Below are 24838 nucleotides of genomic sequence, written 5' to 3'. Positions count from 1 at the left end.
CAAAGTGGAGGCACAGCTTTGAGCAGGGCGAGGCAGAAATGGTTTTGTGCCGTAATGGAGGAGCCTGGTATGGGGGGCGTGAAGATGGGCTGGAAAATTAGTAACTAGAAATATGGGGTCTTCTGACCAGTAATGGATGTGATTGAGTTATTGCATGAAGATACCCTGAAATCTGTGTACAGATCTGGGGCCCTCAATACAAGAAGGATGTGGAACTGTTGGAGAGGGTTCAGAGGAGGGCCACAAGGATGATTAGAGGGCTGGAGCACCTGCCCTACAAAGAGAGGCTGAGGGAACTGGGCTTGTTCAGCCTGGAGAAGAGAAGGCTGCGGGGGGACCTCATTGCAGCCTTCCAGTACCTGAAGGGAGCTTATAGGCAGGAGGGGATTCGACTTTTTAAAAGAGCAGATAATGGCAGGACAAGGGGGAATGGACTAAAGCTAAAGGAGGGAAGGTTTAGATTAGATATTAGGGGGAAGTTTTTTACGAAAGAGTGGTGAGGTGCTGGAACAGGCTGCCCAGAGAGGTAGTGGATTCCCCGTCCCTGGAGGTGTTCAAGGCCAGGTTGGATGGGGCCCTGGGCAGCCTTGTGTAGATCCAGGCCTGGAGGTTGGTGTCCCTGCCTGTGGCAGGGGGGTTGGAGCTCTATGATCCTTGGGATCCCTTCCAACCCAGACCATTCTATGATTCTATGATTCTATGAAATACAGAAAAAACCCCACCCCAAATCCAACCCCCAAGCAGCTTCAGTGTAAAATTAATGACAGGTTTTCCGTTCTGGAGCAGAACCTGGGCAGGGATGGGAGAAGGGAGCTGAGGATCTCTCCTCTCAGCTGCCACGCACGGTGCCAACCGGGGCCGATGTCGGTGGGACAGCTGAGGGGGGAGCCGGCCCCGGCTGGCACGGGATTAGAGCCCGTTTTGGGACCTCTGTCGGAAAATAACCTGTTTGGGTGGGTTTGGTTTTTATTTGCTTAAATCGTTGACAACCGAGGCACTGGGAAGGCAGTTAGTCTCGCCTCAGTCCGCCCCGGCAGGCGGCAGCACGGCCCACCTGGGCACGGGCAGGGCCCTCGGAAACCATAGAGCCTCCAGCGCCCGGCGCCGCGGGTGGTTGTCACTGAGGGAGCGGAGTCGCGCGAGCTTTCCCTGCCCCGCCCCGGTCCTTCTGTCGCCTTACCGCCCCTCCGCCCGTCGCGGGGGTAGCGCATGCGCGCTGCCAGGGGCACCTGAGGGCGAAGGGGGCTCAGCCATGGCGGCCTCCATGATCTGCAGCCGGGTGTCGGCCGGGCTGAGGGGCAACGGTCTCCGCGCCACGCTGGGCACCGCCACGGCGAAGGTAGCGGCCGCTCGGGAGCGGGTGCGGGACGGCGCGGGCAGGGCTGGGCCGGGCTAGGCCCGGGTCGGCTCGGGTCGGGGTCGCTCCCTGCGAAGCGATGGTGGGAGAAGGGATCGTCTCCCCCCGCTCCCACCGCCGTCCTGCCCGGCCCCTCTTTGCTTTGCCCTGCCGAGCCGCGGCGGCGGGGCTGGTGGCAGCTGTGTGTCCGCCTCTGCCGTACGTCCCCCGGTAACCGCTGTCGCCTGCGGCAGGTCTTAGCGCCGTGGTTCCCTTTCCCTTCCTCCCCAAACCCTCCTCCCCTCACCTGCTTGGGAATCCCCCTGTTTCCTTCTTCGCCCTCACCTTGCTCATGGGAGGGGTCGGGCCGTGCAAGTGAACTTCTCCCAGCTCGCAGCTCCCCAGTCTCTGCTCTGGTTACCTGCTTTTTCGGGCTTGGGTCTCGTTTTTGTCTGCGGCACCCCTAGAAAGCGGTGCAAAACAAAAGAGCTGGGGAATGGCTCACTCCAGGGTGTAACTCTCCGTGTAGCTTACTTCTCCTTCCACACAGGGAGGAAGGTCGCGTTGAGTTCCCTTCTCGTGTTACTGAGGAACTCCCAGGGCCTGGCTGGTCTGCCGGTGCCAGAAACAGCAGTGACTGCGGTCAGCACCTCTCGCCTGGGTTTCATGCCAAGGGAAGGGCCTGCAGCTAGCAGAAGGAATCCTTGGAGGTTAAATAGGCTCTGCCGATTCCTTAGCTTGAAATGCCACAGTGAAGCTCTTCTTTGGGTGCTTCCTTTAGTTAAAATGAAAAAAATCTTCAAGAGTCTACTCTATTAGAAACTTCCTAATGCTGACTGATTGTTGTGATGCTTGTGCCAACAGTCCGTGTAAAAAAACCAAACCCAACATTTTGCTAGTATCTGAGTTTGCTTTTGTAGCCTTTTTAGTTTGAATCTTTCGGTGCTAATCTGTGTATGTGGGTTAGTAGAATTCCATAGGCTTGCTTTTTCACGTGTGTGTGTGTAAAGTTGAGGCGTTCTTCCTATATAGTGAAATATGAAGAATGCTGCAAATGTTTTTGACTTTTGTGGTTGATAATTTTCTTGTTGTGGAGTAGTTGCATTACAAGGTACACTTTGGAAATCTGTGTTTTCTTAAAAGTCTGTAGGGTAGCTGTGCTTTTTTAACAGGCACTGCTCAGGCAGTAGCGCTTCTGATATAATCAAAGTAGCTTTCTCCCTTTTTTGCTTTATACAAAATATAAAAAATGTCTGGGGTTCTGTACAGCTCTTTTGGAGGTGAAATTAAGAGTCATTCCACACTGGAATTTCTGGGACTGAATTTTAGGCATGTTTTATTATACTTACCGTTTGAAATTTTGAAGTTATTTCATGCTGTTGGCAGCCCTCTGATTCAGAATAGAGGGCTGAAGTGGGTCATGATTATTTTTTTCTGTTTCGCTATAATCATATGAAGGCTGAATAGTCTTTTCTGTAGCAAATTAAATTTGCTGTGTACAGCCACTGAACGTGGTGCAACAGTTGCTGCGGCCCCTTCCTCGCCAAGGTTTAGTTTTTAGTTTGGTGTAAGGAGGCAATCTACCAAAACTTTTGGACTAAGCTATTCTGCATGCTTTTCTTTGTTCTCTTATGCTTCCAAACTTGCTTAAGGTTCTTCTTTGTACAGACACATTCCTTAAAGTATCTTAATACTAATTAAATACTCAAGAGTATTTTAACCCTGCCCAGTTTTCCCCACTGTTCCAGCCAAACCTTTCAAAACCAGACCTCACAGGAATAACTAATATGGAGGAGTAACGTACAAGTGTAAGACTGAGTGTTCAGCAGTTTGTGTCCAAGCACTAAACTGTATGTGTTTATTATGTAGATTTTTTTTTTTAAAACCTGAATGAAGAGAGCAGTTTTTTCAAAACACAGTCATGTTCTCTCTTGTTTGTTTTCTCTCTCTTTTTTTTTTTCTTCTCTTTTCCTTCAGGTACTTGGTGGAAATCCAGGAATACTCAATAATCATGGGTTTCAGGTGCAACAGCAGCAACAGAGGAGGCTGTCGCTACATGAATACCTGAGCATGGGACTCTTGCAGGAGGCTGGCATTTCTGTTCCACATGGACTTGTTGCCAGGACACCAGACGAAGCTTACAAAATAGCAAAAGAAATAGGTATAATATTAAAGAGAACATATACAATATAGGCATGGGATTGATACAAGGTGTAACTACTTTTTCTGTCTTTCCTGGTAAGACATTTCTTGGAGTTCTGAATGTATCATCTCTTTAAGAGAACCTTTTCTGTGAAGCAACTTTCTTGCAGATTTGAGGATTTGCTTTGGAGCTGATACTTGCCTAATCAAAGCTTTCTAATACTTAAGTTTTCTCAGTGCAGAAGCACATGGTGAAATCAGTTAGTGGTAAAGACGCTTGTTTGTGTATTGAAACTGGATCATGAAGCTAAACTGTGTCCCTGAAATTCTAAGGGGGAAGGACTTGACCCTACTTCCAGTGAAGGTTGTGAATATCTATTTCAGGCATCATCTTTCCCATATCCCAAATGCTGCAGATACTTTTCTTCTAACCCGTGAGTCTTGTTTAAAAGGAACGGGGCAGGTATAACCTATGTTAGCCTAGACTAATACAGTTGCCTGAACCTCTTTGAGATGAGTAATAGGCTCTACTTTGTGCAAATCCTGGATTTCTCTTCACTTTCAAGCCAGGTTAGAGGAAATCTTGTATGGAGAGCTTTAGTAGTGGTGACTAGTAAAGGCTTCTGTAGTCCAAGATCTCCTGTGTAGGAGAAGATGCAAAGGATATATGCTTTTAGGCTGCAGAAGAAGGGTAAAATCACAGCTGCTTCTATGAACGTACTGTTCTGACAGGATGCAGCTACTTCATGCAGGATAGGAGGTCTCTGATGGCTGGCAGTTCAATTCCTAGCTTACTGGTGGAGAAAGCATCCAGTCATCTTTGCCTGGTGCTTAAATACTTATTTATTCCAGTCTTATGCAATCCCCTAAATATCTTTTCACCTCCAAATGGATACATTTGCAGTGATTCCTGAGGTTATAGAGGGTTTTTTTTAGATTCATTTCAGTTCCACATGGAGATTTTATGCAAGAAATGAGGTCTGAAAGGAAAATCTGTTGGGTTTTTTTCTAGAGCGAGTTATGTTGCCGTGTAATGTAGAAAGGAATTGAAAAGCTGCTTTCCCTTCAGATCTGGTGTCCTAGAAATTCAGGTATTTTCTGCCTGCCACCTTTGTCTTGTTCCCATTAGAGACTAAATGGTACAGAATTGTAACTTCATTAGCATGAAAGAAATGTGTTAAAATACTTCTATTCTGAGAATGGTTTAAAATTCAGTCCCTTGTCTTTGAGCTAGGGTTGAGCTTGTAGCATAATCTAAACTTCATAAAATGGGGGGTACCCCTTTGTTTACATTAATACCTGCACAGACCTGCTAGTGGCAAATGAGACAGCCTTTGCCTGTGGCTATTTGATAGATAGTAGGGGAACTTGCAGGTCAGGATTCCTTTGTTTTATTCCTTGTTCAGAGAGGAAAAACCTGTAAAGTCCCCTGTGTGAAGTAGCACATCTGGACTGCTGGTTTATAGCTCTGTGTCTTCCATGTGGCTTCATAAATATGCTTTCTGTCTGGAGTGTGTGACCCTGTGCAGTTCCTTGGGGGTCAGAAAATGTGCATTAATTCTAGCTTACTAAAGGATGCTGTGGAATTCAAGGCTTTTGGCTGTCAGCTATGTTATTTTTGTTATGTTGGTGTGTATCTGACATTATGGATTTATTTAATACTAGAAATGAGGAAGGGGAGACATCCCAGAAAGAGAACACACTGAATGAGCTTGAGTTTTTGAGGTGTTGTTCTAACATTGTCTAGAATTCATTCTGAAGGGTGACAGAATATCCTTTGCTCCAGTATTTTGGACTTCTTTGTTGTTATAGCTGTTTCCCCACTAGTTTTCATTTAGTATGTACCTGAAAAAACCACAAACAAATCAAAACCAAACCATTTCTAGCAGAATGGGAAAAAAAATCTCACTTTTTTTTATCCACCTGCTCATTGTTTATTTTTGTTGTGTAAGAGTTGTTCCTGGTAGATACCAGATAATCTTTTGCTTTTTTTTATGTGTTAAACTGTTTTTTCAGCTGTTTGTCCAGACTTTTACAAAGATAGTCAGTAACACTGGTTGCTCTGTCTCCCCTGTGCTGATCCACATGCTCCTGATAACCTTTAGTCAGAAACCTGCTCTCTGTAAACTTGAGTTTGGCATTGGATATCTTTCCTTTTGCAGTTAGAAATGGGTAACTTTTTATCCTAGTGTATGATAAATACAGCCTTCTTATTAACAGGGTTTACCTTACGTTAGCTGTGACTGTACCAGTGTAACCTTGTTGTAGGAGCAAAGCTAAAGCTTAACCATACCAGGGATTATTATTACTGCAAGGTAACTAGTGTGTGGTAGAGTTAAGCTGAGGTATACAAAAGTTGCAGTTTCTCTTCCAGCCTAGCCAGAAGAGTGCCCTAATTATTTTATATAACAAAAATGACAAAATTTGTTTGAATTTCATTATAAGTCATGCTTATCTTGAAGTCTGAAGTGAGATGAAATAGTCTGGAAGCCAGAAAGGTTGCTTGCTTTCCAGCCTCTCGTACTAATTATTTCTTCTGCTAAGGACCAAAGTGTCCTGAAGAGGGCAATTTATTTACCTGTATGGGAAGTAATTTTGAAACAGATCTAAGTATTGCAGCTGTCAGATTTCTTAAACTTGCTATTTTCAACTCAGATTTCTGTTCTAGTTGGATTCTGCAAGTGTTTGCTTTGCTTCAGTGTTTTAGTACCTCTTCATTGGTCATTGAAATTACTGTAGTGTTGGTTTGCATATAGCTTTTTCTTTTCATGTTTGGGTGTCATTATTGGAATTTCTTACTTCTCACAAGCAGATTTTTCCCTGTAAAGAGCCCTCCATCTGAAGTAAATTGTTATCACATACCATTTCATGAAACTATTATTCTTTTAAAGTAACTACTGCTGAGTAAATTCAGTCTCTGGGAGTAGGCTTGGACCTCCTGTAAATGTCACTGCTCACTTTTCCTGCAGTGGCTCACTGTCTAGGCCTTCCAGATCTCATTCGTACCACTAAAAGAATGTGTTTTACTTGGAGCTGAGAAGACTTGCATATGGTGAAGACTTTAAAGAATTTACTGATTGGGGAAAAAGGAAAGTGTTTGTGGGCTTTGCAATATGTGGCTCTTCATATGTTACATAAGCATCTCTCTTAAATTTTGGAAAAGTGAGCTGAATAAATTCTGTCCCAGACGGTTGACAAGAGGCTGCAGTATGTCTTGATGGCTGCCTCTGAGTTTATGGTTTACTCTTAGCCTATGTGTACATTCCAGCCAGCACTGTGACCCTGCACCTACTGATATAGAAGCTGATACCCATTTCTTATCAAGAACATGACTCATGAACTGAAGTACTGTTTCTTAAAGAGCAGATGCTTCATCAGCGTGATAGCAGATAGCTCAGCAGAACACTGACATGCATAGTGTTACTGTTTCAGACAGCACCTGTGGAAGTCTGTGTATTGCTGTTAACTGTTGTTTGGGAGGGAGTGACATGTTGTATGCCTGTACAGAAGCCTCTTTTTATCTAAGATGTATATTTCTATTCACTATGGATTGAGAGTTAAGACATCTGAAGTGATTAATACCTGAAGGAACTTCTGTGTTCTGCTGGTTTTGTAGGCTTTAATATAGTGGATCCCACGGCTTTATGCTTGTGACAGACTGTCAAATTTTAGTAAATTAAAATGCTTTATAGTGTAGGAGGTGTTGAGTGTGTAACGTTTCACCTTTTACACCACAGTTCTTGAAAAGGAGACTGAGAGCAACGGGGTCTTTGCTGCTACTTCTTTTGCAGTTTAATCAGATCTGGTCCATCATGGTCATTTATAAGGAATGCTCTTTTTTGGTACACTTTCTGCAGAAGGACTTAAATGACTGGCTTGGCTATGGTCCCGCAGACAGGGTTGGACCCAGAGGGTGACAGTAAATGGGGTTACATCTGGCTGGAGGTCAGTTACTAGTGGGGTTCCTCAGGGTTCTGTTTTAGGTCCAGTACTCGTTAACAATCACCAGGAGTGTAAAGCTTAACAAGGGCAAGTGCTGGATTCTGCACCTGGGAAGGGGCAACCCTGGCTCCAGGTTGGGGAGATGAGATGCTGGAGGCCAGCTATGCTGAGAGGGTTTTGGGGATCTTGGTCAACAGCAAGAGCTGTTGACATCAGCCAAACATGAGCCAGCAGTGTGCCCAGGCAGCCAGGAGGGCCAATCCTGGGGTGCATCAATCACAGCATTGCCAGATGGTCTGGGGAGGTGTTTATCCCGCTCCACATTGCACTGGTGTGGCCTCACCTCGAGTACTGGGTGCAGTTTTGGGTCTCACCATACAAGAGACTCAGGTAAATACTGGAGAGTGTCCAGAGGAGGGCAGTGAGGATGGTTAAAGGTCTGGAGGGGAAGTCTTACAAGGAGATAAATGAAGTAACAGCCTGAAGAAAAGAGACTGAGGGAGACCTCACCAGGGTCTATGGCTTCCTGACGAGGGGGAGCAAGGGGGTAGGCACCGATCTCCTCTCTCTGGTGACCAGTGATAGAACCTAAGGGAATGAATTGTATGGAGCTGTGACAGGGGAGGTTGGGTTGGATGTTAGGAAGAGGTTCTTTACTGAGAGGGTGGTCAGGCACTGGAACAGTCTCCCCAGGGAAGTAGTCTCAGCCCTGAGCTTGCATGGGTTCAAGAAACATCTGGACAATGCAGTCAGTCATATGCTCTGACTTGTCTGGAGCCAGGAATTGGACTTGATGATCCTCATAGGTCTCTTCCACCTCAGGATATTCTATGAGTTCTGTGATTGATAACTGTTACGATCAGACCTTTTCTCTTTGGATTTATTATTCTGTCTATGGCTTAAACACACAAGCTATAGCTGTTAAAAATGAAGTAATGCGTTGATCTGGGAAGATCTATAAGTAGATTTGTTGATCTCAGGCTTGAGTCAGGAGCTAAAGTTTAGTACAATATGTGCAGTGATTTTCTTATGTATAGTACTAGCTTTTTCTGTGTTAGCTCTTCAAAAGAATGGATATTCCAGGCACAGCAGCACAAAAGGTGGGGTGGTTTTCTCCTTAGTGTATGCCACGCCTGTGCTTAAGTTTTTTTTTTTCCTTTGTTCTGTGTCACATTGAAAGCTCACATCTAGTTTTTGGTTCCTAATATGTTTTGGTTGTTTTGCCTTTATCCCTTTTCCTTGTTTGTGCGTTGCTTGCTTCACTATTAACTGATGTCTTTTAGCTTGTCTTAGATTCTGAAGCTCCAGAGTACTTGTCAGATGCTGTAGGACATAGATGATCATCTAAGGTGGCAAACTTGTGCAGAAGTACCAACATTAACTTGAATTCTGGCAATCTCTACTTTTTTTTTCCTGCACCTGGAGCTTACATTTAGCTTTAGCTTTTGCTTTCTTTTATAGCTCTTCAGTCCTTTGAAGTTCTAAGAAAATCCCTAATACTTTTTGGTTGCTTTGCCATTACCATATTATTGATAATAATTCATTAGTTCAAATAACTCATCTAACCAGCAGCTTGAAATTTTGACCACTGCCTTTTAATTGTTAACTTAAGCAATCGTAAAAACCAAACCTGGAAAAACTTGATGCAGCTGATTAATTTCAGGAAGTGTTTGTGTAGATAATATTTTGTAACAGGCATGAAACATCTTTTTTGCTCTCCTGACTGGTATGGTTCTTTCAGCAAAATTACAAAGATTTCTGGCACAGAATTATTTCAGTAATCATACTTCTGATTTGCATGCAACAATTCTTCTAACACTCAGAAGTTTAAAGTGCTGAAAAAATGTGATTTGAATGTTAAATTCTAAATAACTGTACTTATTGTCAGAATACAGTATACTCTGAAGAGATTCACTGCCTTTGTTGTCAGAATTAGGGTTGGCATACTCTTTATGTTGAGCTTTAGTTACAAGTCCCTTCCTAATGCCAGGAAATGCAACAATATTATTTAAAATTAGAGTTTTTGTTATATTGTTTTGCATTATAAATGGTGAGATGTTCTTCCTGGAACTAAAAACTTTCAAATATGGAGTAACTGAGGCAAAAGTTACGGGTGTCTGTCTCCCACAGGCCAAGTCTGCAGTTGAATGATGGTTGAGAACTTGATTGGCACTAAACTATCACTGACTGTTCTGTGAGAACACATTGGGGTTGTGTAGTTATTGTGAAGGTGTTTATGATATGTGGAAAGCACTGCTGCTGCACAGTCAACACTGAGCAGAGAACTGGCAATTAAAACGATTGGACCAAAGTCAGAATGGGAACTTGCAGAGCAGAACATTTTAATACAGGGTGCCTGCCCCAGTCACCAGGCTTTCTACTTGCACAGAGAACTTCAGACACAACACAACAAACAGCTTTCTTGCCTCTTGATAAACTTGTAAGATTGTGTTGTGCCTCTGGTATGCCTGTGAGGAGAAAGGGACCTTCCTCCCACTTTTAAAGCTTAGGTTGTGGAATCGGAAGTTATTCCTTCCAGACAATAAATACCAGTATTGCTAGAAATAAAGATTGTGCTGTTGCCTGGCTGTATTACACTCACTGCCTAGCTAATAAGCCACTGCCAAAGATGAAACCTGTAGTTTTAGTACTGCATAGGTTTTGTTATCCTGATCAGATGCTAACTCAATGTTCTGCTGATTTGAGGCATCTGTTCTCCCTGGTACCTGCTTTCAATTTTCCATGCATTTCCAGGTTCTTTGCAGGCTGCTTTACTTACACATGGTTTTAGTGCAAACTGCCATAAATATGGAAATGCAGCTCTTGGAACAAGTGTTGTTTTCTGAGCGGTGTGCAGTGGTCTGCAGCTTGCTTGCCTGAGCCATTAGCTGTGCTGAAGGTTCCTAGCTTTGTTCCTGTGCCCTTTGAAGTTTGTTACTGCTGCTGAAAGCACGTCCTGCTTTCTGTCCTGCTCACTTCAGTGTCCCTGTGCTTGTCACAGGGTATGCAGGCTTGCAGAAGGCCTGTCCACTGGATTAGCTTTGTGTTCAGCAGAGTCACTTCTGATAGGCTTCAAGGCATGATCATGCAAATGCTTCTGCTGGCACAAGAAAGAAGACTGGTGTGAGGGGCTCAGGACAGGAGGCAGGACAGGTCTGCTGCCATGGTGTGCTCTTGGCTTGCAGAGGCTGTCCTGTGTGTCAATACCTACTCTAGGGCAGAAAGTGCTGTTTCTCATTGAAACAAAAGCCCTAGTGGGATTTCAAAGTGGTGTGGGCAAAACAGGAGGGTACAAATCTTGATGCCCAGTAGAAAACTGTTAGCTGCTGGTTTCCAAATTTTTTATTGGTTTATTGTGTATCAGCAGTTCTCTGCTGTGTCAGGTTGTTGGCATGCTGCAGCTCTTAACACTGCAGATGAGGGGTTTGACCCAACATTCCTGTCCTTTAGTTTTAGTGTCACTTTAGGAACTGCAGGAAACAATGCTTACTGAACAGTAGACTTTCTGCATGGGTCAGTGAAGGTTTTCTTGGGACATGTAATCTTTAATTTTGTTTTGGGTACGTATATGGGGCTTAATTGCTTGTACACAGAGCTGGTCAAATAACCCTTGAAGTTTTGTGTGTTTTATGCAGTCAAGCATTTAGTTTGCTTGCAGTGCTGTTGGAAAGCAAATCCCAAATCATTAATATCCTGATCATTTGACACCATAGTTGTTCCATAAAGGATAGTCCAATGACAACCTTGCTATGACCAAAACCATGAAAAATTTAAAAGTTTCTTTCATGCCCTATTTTGGAAAATTGTTATACATTACCAAAGTGTAATCATTCATAATACTGGCTATTTTCTGCAGCATGTACCTCTCATCTTCACCCAGCATTCACAGTTTTAGGATATATCAGAGGCAATCTCTATGCCTGGTTCCTTTTGAATCTCTTATTCTGTCATCTTGTCTCCTGGCAGATTTCACTATCTTCTGCATAAAGCAGCCTCTTTTTCTTGCACCTTTTTAATACTGATTTCCCTTGGTACGTGGCTTTTGCTTTCCCTTGGTGTGGAGCGTGAAATGGAATGTATGATGTGTTTCTGTGTTCCTCAGATATATATGGCTGAAGACCATGTTCCCAATTTGCTGTCCTTTGATAGTTTTAAAATGCCAACCTTTGATAGTTTTGAAGTGCCAATGTCTCTTAGTCCCTTCTTTTAAAGGAAGCTCTGTTTCAGCAATCATCTTAGTAACCAGGCTTTCCCATTAAAAATTATTTTTATGGTCGTGCCCAGAACTAAACATGATGTTCCAGATGAAATTTTACCAGAGCTTTAGTTGGCATCTGGTTCTGACTTGTTCTGATTTGGATCTTTATTGCTAGGAGTGGTAATTGCTACAAAGAAGGTGCCTGTGGGGGTTTTCCTGAAAGTTTCTCTGCAGAAAGAGTTTTTACAGTCAGGACATAGTGTAGGAGATGAAAAATAAGGTGTAGGAATTAGACCTTCTCTTTGCAACTTCTTTGTGGATCGTTAAGTTAAATCTCTGAGTCTCAATTACTATTTATGTCAGTACTGAGTCTGTCAGATACAAAACTTCTTTAGAAAGCTCAGAATAGTAAATTAAATAATGTGAATTTTTCAAATATTAAATAGTTGAGTCACTTCAGATCCTTGTAAAAGAGCTCAGATGGATCATCTGAGCAAGGGACCAAGTGTGTTATGGTTTTTTTTTTTTTGTTGTTTGGTTTTTTTTTTCAATCTCTTCACAGAGAAGAAAGTATTTTCCTCTCCATTGTGTTAACTCTAAGAAGTAATGCTCCTCCAGAGTTTGTGTGTGTTTGCACATAAAAGATGAATTGTGTTCAAATGGATGGGACTTAATTTTTAAGCTTGCAGGTTGGAGTATGCATATACATTTATCCATGAAGCTACTGTTTATAATCATACTCATTCAGGAGGCTTTGTGTTACCTAAAGAAAGCTCTGTACGTAAAGTAATCGTGTGAAAATTGCTCTAATGTATAAAAAAGGCCAAAGTCTTGTTTTGCATGGCTTCTATAAATCATATTAACTTAGTGATTGCAAGTACTTAGTGGCTATAAAAAAGTTATCTTCAAGAACTGAATTCAATATTAGATAGTAAGACTATAGTAAATCAACATATACTTGTGTGTTTATATCCTTCATGCTCCTTGTGCCAAAGAACTGCATACCGGTTGTGAATGCTGAGGTTTGTTGTTAGGTAGACAGTCAAGAAATAACATCCACAAGTAGCTAGATCAGAGCAGTACCTTAGCATTCCCTTTGCTTATTTATACCTACCTTGTGATGATATCCATGTAGAATTTTATCTGTCCAGGCAGCATGCAGGTCAAAGTAGGAATCAACACTTTTTTTTTTCCCCTGCTGTAATCTTTTCCAGTATGTGTAGTGCCCAGTTTTGCTGGAGCACTGTAATTTTTCCTACTCTTTTTCTCTGGCTTCCTTTTCACACTGAAGATAACAGTGAGTTTGTTCTTTGCTCAGAAAGACCAGAGTGGTTCAGCTAATGTTTGCATGAAAGAAACGCCATGTGCCACACAAATGTGAGTGGTGAAGCTCTTACCCTCCGCAGTCTAGTCTCTGCAGTGTACTCAGTGTAACTGAACTCGAATAGTAACTCAGCAGGGCTTTGTTTTTCTGCCTTTGTCACCTTGAGTGACTTGGTGAAGCTTTTTCTTCTTTTTGTCTTTTGATGACACTTCAGAATATCCCGGTTGATATTTTGATTATATTCTCATATTTTAATTTTTAAACCCAAATGCACAGTCCGCTGTATGAGGAAGAATATTTTGGAAAGGAATTTTAAAACAGTTAAAGGCAACTAAAGAGCTTACACTGCCTACTCTGGGAAAAATAGTGGACTTATGTAGGTCTCTGGCTTCTGCAAAGCACTCAAGCTTATGCATCAGTGCTCTGCTGAATTGTAGCCACAGTGGACCTGCAAGTTGACTTGGGTAAGTGTCCTAGCTGCATACTATTGCTGATAGTGGTTACAGATACAGGGTATTTGTATTCGCTGAGGAGAATCTTAGATTACAGTGTGTCAGGTAGTCAGTTTCATCTTGTTAACAGTCTGTAAGATACTAACCATCTCTTGGTAGGTGCTTAATCATTTGTGTTTCAAATGTGTTGAAAATATATCAGAATACTCAAAAGTATTGTTGCTTTTGGATACTAACTCACTGAGGTTTGTTGACAGAACAGCCTAAAGCTGTAATTTCTGGATGGTTTGAGACTTTTGGGATAATGTATGTAAGTTACGAGACAGTCTTTGATTGACATTTGTTTTGAATTGGGGTGGGGCATTGGGTGGCAAAGGTGGGGAAAACAGCCTTTATTATTCTACCTCTGGCAATTTGTTCTGGTAGTCACAGATGACAAATTTTGGGTTTTCTTTCATTCTAGGTTCAAAGGATCTTGTGGTAAAAGCACAGGTTTTAGCTGGTGGTAGAGGAAAAGGAACGTTTGAAGGTGGCCTCAAAGGAGGAGTGAAAATAGTTTTTTCGTAAGTTGTTTCTAAAGTATCCAACCCAGTGGGAAAACTTCAGTTTCACGTAATGAATTGATCCTGTTGCTTAATTTAAAATTAGCATTTTAATTATTAACCTTAAAAAAATTTAAAAAATAGATTTATTTTATGTTGCTTCTGTTTTTCCAGCAGTTTCTTTGTCACATTCTGAGCTTCTTTTATTCTAGTCCAGAAGAAGCAAAAGATATCTCGTCCAAAATGATTGGGAAGAAGTTGTTTACCAAGCAGACAGGAGAAAAGGGCAGGATATGCAATCAAGTATTTATCTGTGAGCGCAGATATCCCAGGAGAGAATACTATTTTGCAATAACAATGGAAAGGTCGTTTCAAGTGAGTAATATTAGAAATAGAAGTAAATTAATTAACTTGTTATAGCTGAATTACCAGAAAACCCACAAACAAATAGTTGTTATTTGCTGTACTAGTAACTTGCTTTTGAAAATCTGGAATACAGGAGCTATATTTTGTTTCCTAGTATCTCTCTGACTGATTGCCTTAGTGTTTAAATGCTCTGAAAATGCAATGCTACAATGTAAATTTAAGGATGAGTATTGGTAGCCCAAACTGAAGTTGAGGGTCATACAGCTGAAGGGGAGAAGACTTGAAGGAGTGGGTTATTTCTATTTTGCATTGTGTGTATTTACCAGGTACTCACATTGGTTTAAAAACACAACCATGCATGTGCATGTTCATGTGCACACTGTTTAAGACTATCAAGAACAAGATAAGTAAAAGAATTTTTGAAGTGGCGGTTGTTCTGGATAAACAAAACATCCTCTTTCTCCAAGGTGTGAAGGTTCCTAGAGGTGTGCAGGTGTCCTTCTCAGTTTTGAGAATGCTTTTTTTTTATGTTAGTATAGCTCAAGAACTAGAGGTGTCTCTGATCTGGGCCTAGAGGTCTGTCCTCAGAGCTTTCAGGAAGATGAAAGCCACAGTGTCTCCTGCTTGTGTGTTCTCTGTATGTGTTTGGGTATGTGGGGGTTTTTTAGAGTATAATTCAAGCCCAATGACAGAAATGTGTCAGTATATTTTATGATACACCAATATTCCATTATGAAGCACCGAGCATGAATTACTAAGTAACTTCAGCAAAGCCAGGGTAAAGGATTTTATTTCCTGAAGCTCAACAAACACTGAGTTTGGTTGATCCAGATGCTTGGAAGTTTGCAGAGGTGTTCATCTTGGAAATCAGAGGAATAGGGACTTTCTAGAAGGGCATGTAGTGATAGGGTGAGGGGGAATGGTTTTAAATTAAGAAGGTAGATTTAGATTAGATGTTAGGAAGAAATCCTTGTTGCCCAGAGAAGCTGTGGTTGCCCCCTCCCTGGCAGTGCTCAAGGCCAGGTTGGATGGGGCTTTGGGCAACTTGGTCTAATGAAGGGTGTCTCCACCCGTGGCCAGACTAGATGGTCTGTAAAAGGTCCCTTGAAGCCCAGACCAGCCTGTGATTCTGTGATCTGGCATGAGTATGAAATTATTTTCTGTGGAGAAATAAAGAAACTTGTCTTTTTATTTTTTTTATTGAAAAATTAGTAGTTAAATATTGCATTTGTTCCTTCTTCCTCTGTAGTCTGCTTTCTGATAGGAACATATGAGCTGTGTTAGATTTCAGTACAGTTACATGACTTGAGCACCTACATTCTCTTGTACTCTGTAATAAAGCTGGGAATATCCGAATGTTACAGTACACACCCCAGATTTACCACAAGGTGGCATTAAAACACTGTAAATGGCTGGATTTTGTAATCTTAAAGTTGTCTATTATTCCACACTTATGGAAATAAAATTTGCATATGTGATGTAAGCAAATTACATAAAAAATAAATATTTTTCTAACTCATTCTTGCTCTTGTATAAAAAAATCTTACAATTGAGCTGTGGATGCTACCTTGATAGGGATGTGCTTTGTTTTTACTGCTGACGTAAGTCATGTATTTAGATGTGCTTGTAATTGCTGTAATTTTTTTAGGATGCTTTATGATGATAAGATGCTTTTCAAAAGAAGGAAGTGCTGAGGTTGAATAGCACAGTGTGTATTCCTGATGTTACTGCAAACATCTTCCTTTGGGGGGTGGGGGGGGAAGTCTCTAAAATAGTTGGAAGTGGAACATGATGTCTTGGGTTTTACTCACCAATAGGAGAGAAGACTTCTTATGTTTTAGGCAAAACTGTTCACTTTGGTCAATTCTGTGGAACAATGAGTTATTTTTATAATGTGTTTGCAGCTTCCTGCCTCTATTCAGGATGTGTTGAACTTTGCTATTAGATGTAGGATCTGTATGTTTCCATTTGGAAGGATGCTGACAAGAGGGTAGTTATTGTTCTCTGATCCAGTGTCACAATTTCTGTAATGAATTATCAACAGTTATAAGGCTGTTTACTGTTTAAGACCTGGGCTGATATGAAATCCACCCTTAGTACACCAGCTGTCATAATCCATGCCTGGGTGGTGCTAAGGGAAGGTAGGTTGAGACATTGTAAGTGAGTATGTCTTTACTGTAAATTGGAGGACTGTTCCCATGGGGGGAGAATTTTTAGGTTCCATGATAGTGGATCCTTGATTCTATCGTTGAGATTTAGATGGCTTAAAAAATAAATCTCTGCTGCAAATGTTAGAAATTCTGACTTCTTCATTTTTTCTTCTACTATTGAATAATTGAGACCTGTTTTGTCAGAACTCTGTCCTTACTTTCAGTAATGGCTGTAGATATTGATCTTTCTAATCCTACTGAGGAGGAATAGTTTGCAGAAATTTGTCACTAGGTTATGCAGACCTAGATTTGTCCTTGGAGTTGGAGCATGGCAGAATGAATGAGTGCCTGGAATTCAATATGTGTTTGTTTAGGGGTGAGTGGAGGAGGGGAAGATGATGCTGATCTTTTTCTGATGACAGCCTGCAACATAAAATGTATATGATGACCAAGTTGAATCTTTCTATCGAAATTTATAACTACTATGTTTCTGTTAATTGCTCTGTTGCTGCAGTGTATACAAAGGAAAGTTTTCCTCGTTAAAAGAAATAGGACCCAACATAGATCTTAAAATTTGGAAATTAAAAGGTTTTGGAAGGTAGTATTAAAAGGTTTTGGAAGGTAGTATTAAAATGTTTTACATAGATTCAATGTTTAGATAGTAATGTTCTCCTCAGAGCATGCAAGTAAAATGCCCAAATAAATAATCCAGCTAATAAGAAGGTTTTATTGCTGAGGTGTCTTGTGGGAAGAACTGTTTCAGTTGTGTGGTATAAAATCACTTATGCTCTTTTTTTTTTCCTTCTTCTAGGGTCCTGTGCTGATAGGCAGTTCTCAGGGTGGTGTTAATATTGAAGATGTTGCTGCAGAGAATCCTGATGCGATAATTAAGGAGCCCATTGATATAGTGGAAGGAATAAAAAAGGAGCAAGCTGTTAGGGTAATTGTTAATGTGGAAAAGTACACATTAGTGAGGATGGGAGGGTTGCCTCTGAATTTTGTAAAGTGTGCATGCATTCAACCTGCTGAGTTGTCGTCAACCCTTTTGGCGTTTTGAAACAGTTTTGAACTAGATATTTAAGTATTTTTAGGTGGTTGTCAGTATAAATTCAACTGTGTATGGCAGTGCTTTATCTAGCTTTTATATAGCTTTGAAAAGACATATGATGATGACTTTTTACTTGCTCTTCTCTAGGATAAGTGCAGTGTTTTGTATTGAAAACTATATTTCCAATCCCAAGAGTTGTTACTTTTCTCCATGAAGACAGGAGAGGTTCTACATATATAAATTCATTTGACACTGAACTCATGGCTAAGATAGAGCGTTCCTGCTTTGTAACTCAGTCAAACCTCAGTGAACTGATAACCAATTTTTTACTTTCAGCTCGCCCAGAAAATGGGATTTCCCCCTAATCTGGTAGATGAAGCAGCTGAAAATATGATCAAATTATATAATCTCTTTCTGAAATATGATGCTACCATGATAGAAATAAATCCTATGGTGGAAGATGCATCAGGAGTTGGTAATGTTTTTTTCTTCATATTCTTCATGCAATGACTTGACATTTTTATTAATCTAAGTTAGTTGCTTTGCACTGCTAAAACTTCAGCTGTTTCTGCGTGCTTACGTGTGGGCACATATTTAAACTAAAAGCAAAAAAGTATGAGGGATTAAAGAAATCCCAAACCAGAGACTGTCTGTAGGGATTGATTTTATGCTAATTGCAGTTTGCCCAGACTATTGAAACTGTTTGTTGATTTGTTTTTAGAGTGTCTCAAGAAATAATTCCCTTTTTGGGCTTTTAAAGGGACTTAAATGATTGTGTGGCTAAACTGGAGAGAATCTTGTATTTACACTCGGTGCTAAGTGTGTCTTTTCAGCAAAACTTTGGACTGAATGAGCTAGCTGCCAAGTTTGCCATAACATACATTCACATATTCATGTAGCAGGGGCACTGTGATTATTGTTCTGTATTAAATGTCTTGGGTTTTCTTTTTTTAGTGATGTGCATGGATGCAAAGATAAACTTTGACAGTAATTCAGCCTATCGTCAGAAGAAGATCTTTGATATGCAGGATTGGACACAGGAAGACCAGAGAGACAGGGATGCTGCAAAAGCAGATCTCAACTACATAGGGTTGGATGGAAATATAGGCTGCTTAGGTATGTTCTGTTTAATGACTTTTAAATGACCTAATGGTTTTATGAACTGAATTCCTAAATCTTACCTTTATTCTTATACAGTCAATGGTGCTGGTTTAGCTATGGCCACAATGGATATAATTAAACTTCACGGCGGAACTCCAGCAAACTTCCTTGATGTTGGTGGTGGTGCTACAGTGCAGCAAGTGACAGAAGCCTTTAAACTCATTACCTCTGATAAAAAGGTGAGGGAAGAGTTGGCATATCAAGGTCCTACACAGTCAGAAAACAGGCTGTGATTTGAAAGACGATGCTTAATGCCTGTTCTTCAGAGAATGTGTTACATGCATAGAATTGAAATGGGAAGAAAATGGAGATGTTTGCTTAATCTCGGTGCAAATGAAGATGGATTGAAGGTTCTTTGGCTGTGTGTTGAGTAGGCAGCTTTGTGTCCTCTGGCTGAAGTTACAGCTGTATTTGAATCTTTACAGAAATCTTTTAAGTTGGAAACTCCCCCTGCCTGCTGTTTAAACAGAAACCAGTATTCAGATTGGTTTATGTTCTCCAACACCCCTTCTTTTGGGCCTGTTTAGCAGCTGGGTCTCTTTTGTGCTTAGTGTTGTAGAGATGAATATTGATGTGCTGTGCACAAACAGGTTTCTGAACTACTGGTGATATGTAATGAAAGATAAATATCTTTTTAGTGGGCTTGGAAGGGCATTAATATCTTATCCTATTGAAAGTTTATTAATATGGGTGACTGTTATTAAAATAAATTGGCTGTAACTAGAAAGCGAGGTTTACCATCCCAGAAAGATAATGGGAGGTCTAGATTGATGGTCTACATAGAGGTGATTATCCCAGTGGGAACTCGATGCCTGTTTGGGACTTTTTAAAAAGAAAGAAAAATAGGAAAAAGAGGTAGCTGAAAAAGGCATTAATGACTTGTGGGACCCAGTAAAGGTATGCCACTTTTGCACCAGAATTACATGTGCTGCTTGCTCATCTTTGGAAAGGGCCAGAAGCAAATAGTCAGTGATGTTACAGAGGACCTTAGTCTCTTCTCCATTGGAAGGATTTTTGTTAACAAATACAGGGTCTGACATGCTCTCCAAGAGTGTTACAGAATCATTTAGATTGGAAAAAGCCTTCAAGATTGAGTCCCAACCATAGACCTAATGCTGCCAAGTCCACCAAATCATAAGACTTGTCCTTTTGGCAAATTGAGGGAAAAGTGAGGACGCAGGCACAGAGGACTTGGATTATGGAAAGGAGAAGAAACAAGGAAGAATTTGGGAGCTGTTGATTTGAGACGAGGTTTTGCAATGCCAGTTCTCTGCTGATGCATGGGTAGAGGGTCTCCAACCAGACTTCTTAATACAACTTTCCCTTTCTGCCTTCCTTGCTATTTTATCAGAAAATGATGACTATGGCTGGGATTCCTGATGCTGAAAGTCAAGCAGCAGTACAGCCCACTGGTGTCATGGACTGTACTCTAGCTGGCACTCTGGGTTCAGTTCAGACTGGGGTTGGAACAGCCTTCTGGGGTTCTCGTCTAAGTTGCTTCTACCTGTTAGTAGCAGGACCAAGAACAGTGTTGCACAGAGATGAGCTAATCTAATTGCAAGATAATGAGAACCAATTGACTGTATATTAACCACCCACATTAGAGTTTTGTCTTGTGAAATTTATTCTGCCCTCCAAGGTAGTCTGCTTTTTTTTTTGCTCCTACTTTATTCCATCTTTCACCATTGACTTTGGTCTTTTTACCTCTCCTTTCTACCACTTGAGTAGGATGAGACTTTCCTTTAACCTCAAGCTTAGTCCTCCTGAATAAAACATATATTAGATCACTTAGCTCTAAGTAGGCTAGCTTTTAAGTGAACTCTATAGATGGTGTCCTGTATATGATGCTAAAGAATACAGAAAATTCACAAAACGTGGCTTCTTAGTTGCTTCTATGCTAAACCATACCTATCTCTAAGATATGGTTTAGCATAGGACAGGAATGGTTGGACTTGATGTTCTTAAAAGTCTTTTCCAACCTTGTGATTCAGTGATTCTTCAGTATATGGAGGTGCTAGTGTGGGAGGCACCTCTGCTGGAGCAATGTTAGAAATAGAAGGTAAACAGTTGACAAGTTGTTAAGTGACTTTGATTTGCTTGAAGAAAATCAGTAAATAGATGAAACTTCAAACTCCTCTTTTAATCATCCTCAGAATGTTCTGAAGTAAGGTAGAGTGCTGGCTTAGTACAGAAAATGTGTGTGTGGCTTTTCAGGGGCATGCTTTAAGAGAAATGGCTATTGCCTGCCACTTGTGCTTGATTGAAGGAGAATATGGAGGTTTCCTGGGATAGCAAATTTTGCAGTAGGGTTTTCCTGCTGTATGTGACTTTATAGAACTGCACTGTTGTTGCCAGTGTTCCTTAGAACAGTAGTGTTCCCTGTCTTTCACCCAGACCCCTTAGTACACTCACAGAGCTTGAATTTCCCTGAGGCTGAAGGGCTGAGGGGCGCCTTTGTCTGATGTGCCTGACCATTTTTAACATGAATGTTGTCATTGATTCTGTAGGTACTGGCGATCCTGGTAAATATTTTTGGTGGCATTATGAGGTGTGACGTGATAGCTCAAGGCATCGTTATGGCAGTGAAGGATTTGGACCTAAAAATACCTATTGTGGTACGGTTGCAAGGTGAGTGTGCTATGTGGGAAACACATTTCTGTCCACATGGACAAATGTTTTGAGCTTATGTATTGTGCAGCTGAAGACTATGGAAAAATGAGGCAGACCTTGAATTTAGATAGTGAACATTGGCAAGTTAATAAGAGATTTTCCTGCTTTTATAAATACTGAAGTTGTTTTCTGGATTTAGTTACTAACTTTTGGAACAGGCTTCCTAGAAAATAATGAGAATACTCTGGAAGTAGTAGTCCCCTGTTAAGCAAGAGTGGCATTTTATCTGTTGTTTTGTTTGGGTTTTCTTTTAAGGTACACGAGTTGATGATGCCAAAGCTTTAATAACAGCTAGTGGCCTCAAGATCCTTGCATGTGATGACTTGGATGAAGCAGCCAAAATGGTAAGGTCGCTGGTCGAGGGATATTCTTTTCAGAACGTTGAAAAGCTAGAAATCTGATCAACCAAAGGTAGCTTAGGATAAATCATGGGGCCAGTTATTAGCAAGGCCTGAAGCTAATGCTTTACAAATTTATTTTGTAAGGAAAGCAACTATGCAGTCAGAAGCTATTACACCCCAGAAATTTGGGGTGTTTTGGACGCTCCTCCCTGCCCTCCCCGTCCCCCTTGAAAAGCTGGTTAAAGAATAGGTTAAAACCCGACTGCAAACAAAACAGGTAAATGACTGGATCAGTCCCTCCCCTTGGTAGGGGAATGGCCAGGAAACTTAGGATCATTAATTGGAAAACAAAATTTAAATTGAGGTATCTGAAAAATGCAACATAACACTTCATTTGATGGAGCACATTGTTTCAGTATGGGCGATTGAAACCCTGCTAGTTGATCATCCTGTTGCCTCATAAGGGAGGTAGTTATTCAGGCAGGTCATTTGTGATATTTTGTGTATGTGTGTGTTTGTTTTGCTTTAATTCCAGGGGTTGAAGCTGCAGAAGCAGCAGTGTGTTGCTTGGAGGAAGAACTTGCTTAGCCTGACAGTATAGCCCTCTGCTTTAAGGAATAGTATATAAAGTCCTGCTAGGCTGTTAAAGCTTTGGTGAGGTCAATGGAAATCCCTTAGCAGTATGTATGAGTCTTTAAGCTATATTGCATCTACATAATACATCTTCTAATGCTGTTTCTGAATCTGAAGTTCTCATCTGAATCAAGGAGTCATGCGAATGGAGCTAAATATAGTTTTGTAATCTTAAGTTATCTGTAGAAGTATTTTGTGAAAGGGTTATAGCTGGTTTTGTCTTGCCCATAGGTAATTCCCTAAACAGGTTTCTGTAAGATGATGCCAATCAGTAGGATAAACAAATGAATGAGGATAGATCAGAGTAAGCTGATCGTTTGAAGCAGTCGTTATAACTAGTCATGTTAGAAGTGGTTTATTCCTATCAAGAGATGCCTGTAAACTGTTCTAGCTAATTATTATTTTATGTGCTTTTGATGTTAGGTAATGTGATCAGGAAAAACATACTACGAATGTGTACCAATAGTGAAAATGAATATTTTTGATCTGTGAAAAATTAGAGGGCATCTAGCGGATTTTGTATCATGTAGAAACTTAGTTCTGAATATTTTTCCCTAAAAAAACTTAATTGGTTATAATATTTGATTCTAAGCAGGAAATAATTTATAGACATCTTGAGGAGTTAGGCAAGAGAATTTGAGGCTCCATAAGGTATCAAAATAAAATCCAGAAATACTTACAACAAAAAGTCAAGGAGAAATATAGCTTCTGAATATAGGAAATCTCCTGTGAGTGGGTGCTGAGAGACCTCCCAAGAAAACAACGTAGCACACAAAGTTTAAGACTTGTTGCATTTTATTAAGATACTTGGTGACAAATAAGAACCAGACATTGTGTAACTGAGATGTTCTCTAGAAGACTTTACTTGTATTTCATTTGTAGGTGATTAAGAAGCTGTGGACTAAGTAATAATCCCCCCTCCTCCCCTCCCCCCTCCCCCTCCCCCCCCCCCCCCCCCCCGTTAAAATCTTGCTGATGATTCTCTGGCACTACTTTTTTTTTAAAAAAAAAGATTATTCCAGCTCACTTATGTTAGAATTGTTTTGAAATTAAATCTCTGTCTTCTGTTTTTCAGGTGGTGAAACTTTCTGAAATAGTAACCCTAGCAAAACAAGCCCAGGTGGATGTTAAATTTCAGCTGCCAATTTGAACTGGGAGATGCCATGCCAGTGTCTAACATGTTCTCTGAAATACTGTGTTCTGTGGGATATTTTTCATTTTTTTCTTTGTGTGTTGAGGTTTTGATTCTTGGAGAGGCGCACAAACTGAAGCACCTGGTCTTTAATGTTAACGTTCAGAACAGGCAGAGTTCGTGTAAAAGCGTGTATTGCTGATTATTTAGTCCTCCTTAGTTGTTGTTCTCAAGCCTCCAGCTTCTGCTGCAGAATGTCACTTGCAATATACTTCTGCATTGTCCAAAGCAAAACTTTTGGTTGAAAAAATAATTATTCTGGATGAATTCTAAGGTTACTTTACTTGTAAATTTGTATTAGCCTTGATTAAAAGTAAATATTGCCAGATGATCTAGTTGTCCATATGGAGAAATGTACTGAAACGGTATTTTATATTGGAGACAGTTGTACTTAGCAGCGTAACGGACATGAGCAAACCAACCATTATTTATGAACAGGTGCATCTGAACTTCATCAGAAACACTTTTAGAAGTGCTTGACTGAAGTGGCTGGTAACTCTTCTGGACAACGTGTTTAATCACTACAAAATATACTGTAGCACTTAGATTGTCACCATTTCCGGTCCTTAAAAAGAAGAAAGCAAGCATTGTGTAGTTTTATATATGAACAAGCATTTACCAGACTGCAAGGAGACAGAGTACACAAAAAATTACATCGCTAATAAAACTGTACATTAATAAAATGTCTCCCAAACCTTCTGCTGTCTCTTTATATGTCACCATGATGCTGGGGGTTTTTTTGGCTAATGATGGTGCTGTTCATCAGGAGACAATGAAGACTTGTCCACAGTGGGGCTTCGAAATAGGAAATCCTGTGATTGTGAGCTAAGGGCTTAAAAGGTTTATATGTAGATAGGGTGATAAATGAAGACAGTGTAAGCTAGTGTGGTGTATTTCAGCGTTTTGGCAGTGCTAAAGGAAACCAGCAGAAATGAAAGGATGAAATGTGCTCTGAATTTAAACTGGCCTATTTTCAATCCTAGCTGGTCTCACAACTGACTACTGTGTGCTGTCCATCCAGCGTGTTGCCTGGGGCCTGTGGGTGTGCTTGGGATGGCATTTAGTCAGTGGCCTTGGGTGGCTTTGCAGAGATAACTAGGCTGAACAGATTTGTCAGACATTGAGTAATTGAGAGGGTATAATTCAGTTCTAGTATGTCGGTTTGTTTCTAGTCTTTTTTCACTTTCAAAGTCCGTGTGGAATGATAATGTTTCAGGTACATAAGGAGGTCATTTTTTTTTTAAACATACCAGCCTACTTCTTGATAAATTAGAGGGAGGAGCAGTAAGTAAAAAGTGTCTTGATGTTGCCAAAAATGAATGGTAATGGTCTTTTAGTACA

The 24838-nt window shown here is 40.8% G+C and overlaps 1 protein-coding gene across 1 annotated transcript; it reads left to right on the top strand.

The window, feature by feature from the left end:
• The first annotated feature begins 1204 nt into the window (after window positions 1–1204).
• Window positions 1205–24196, top strand: SUCLA2 (succinate-CoA ligase ADP-forming subunit beta). Its single transcript, XM_084276178.1, has 11 exons — window positions 1205–1339; window positions 3314–3497; window positions 13858–13957; window positions 14149–14311; window positions 17264–17392; window positions 17837–17975; window positions 18455–18616; window positions 18698–18840; window positions 21169–21289; window positions 21587–21675; window positions 23381–24196. The coding sequence occupies exons 1-11, from the start codon at window positions 1253–1255 to the stop codon at window positions 23453–23455; spliced, it is 1392 nt and encodes a 463-aa protein (XP_084132304.1). The 5' UTR covers window positions 1205–1252; the 3' UTR covers window positions 23456–24196.
• Window positions 24197–24838: the final 642 nt, after the last annotated feature.

Source organism: Gallinula chloropus (genome assembly GCF_964237585.1).
Source record: "Gallinula chloropus genome assembly, chromosome: 1".
Taxonomy (NCBI): domain Eukaryota; kingdom Metazoa; phylum Chordata; class Aves; order Gruiformes; family Rallidae; genus Gallinula; species Gallinula chloropus.
The sequence above is the reverse complement of the archived record's forward strand: the minus strand, read 5'-3'. Positions and strand labels throughout refer to the sequence as shown.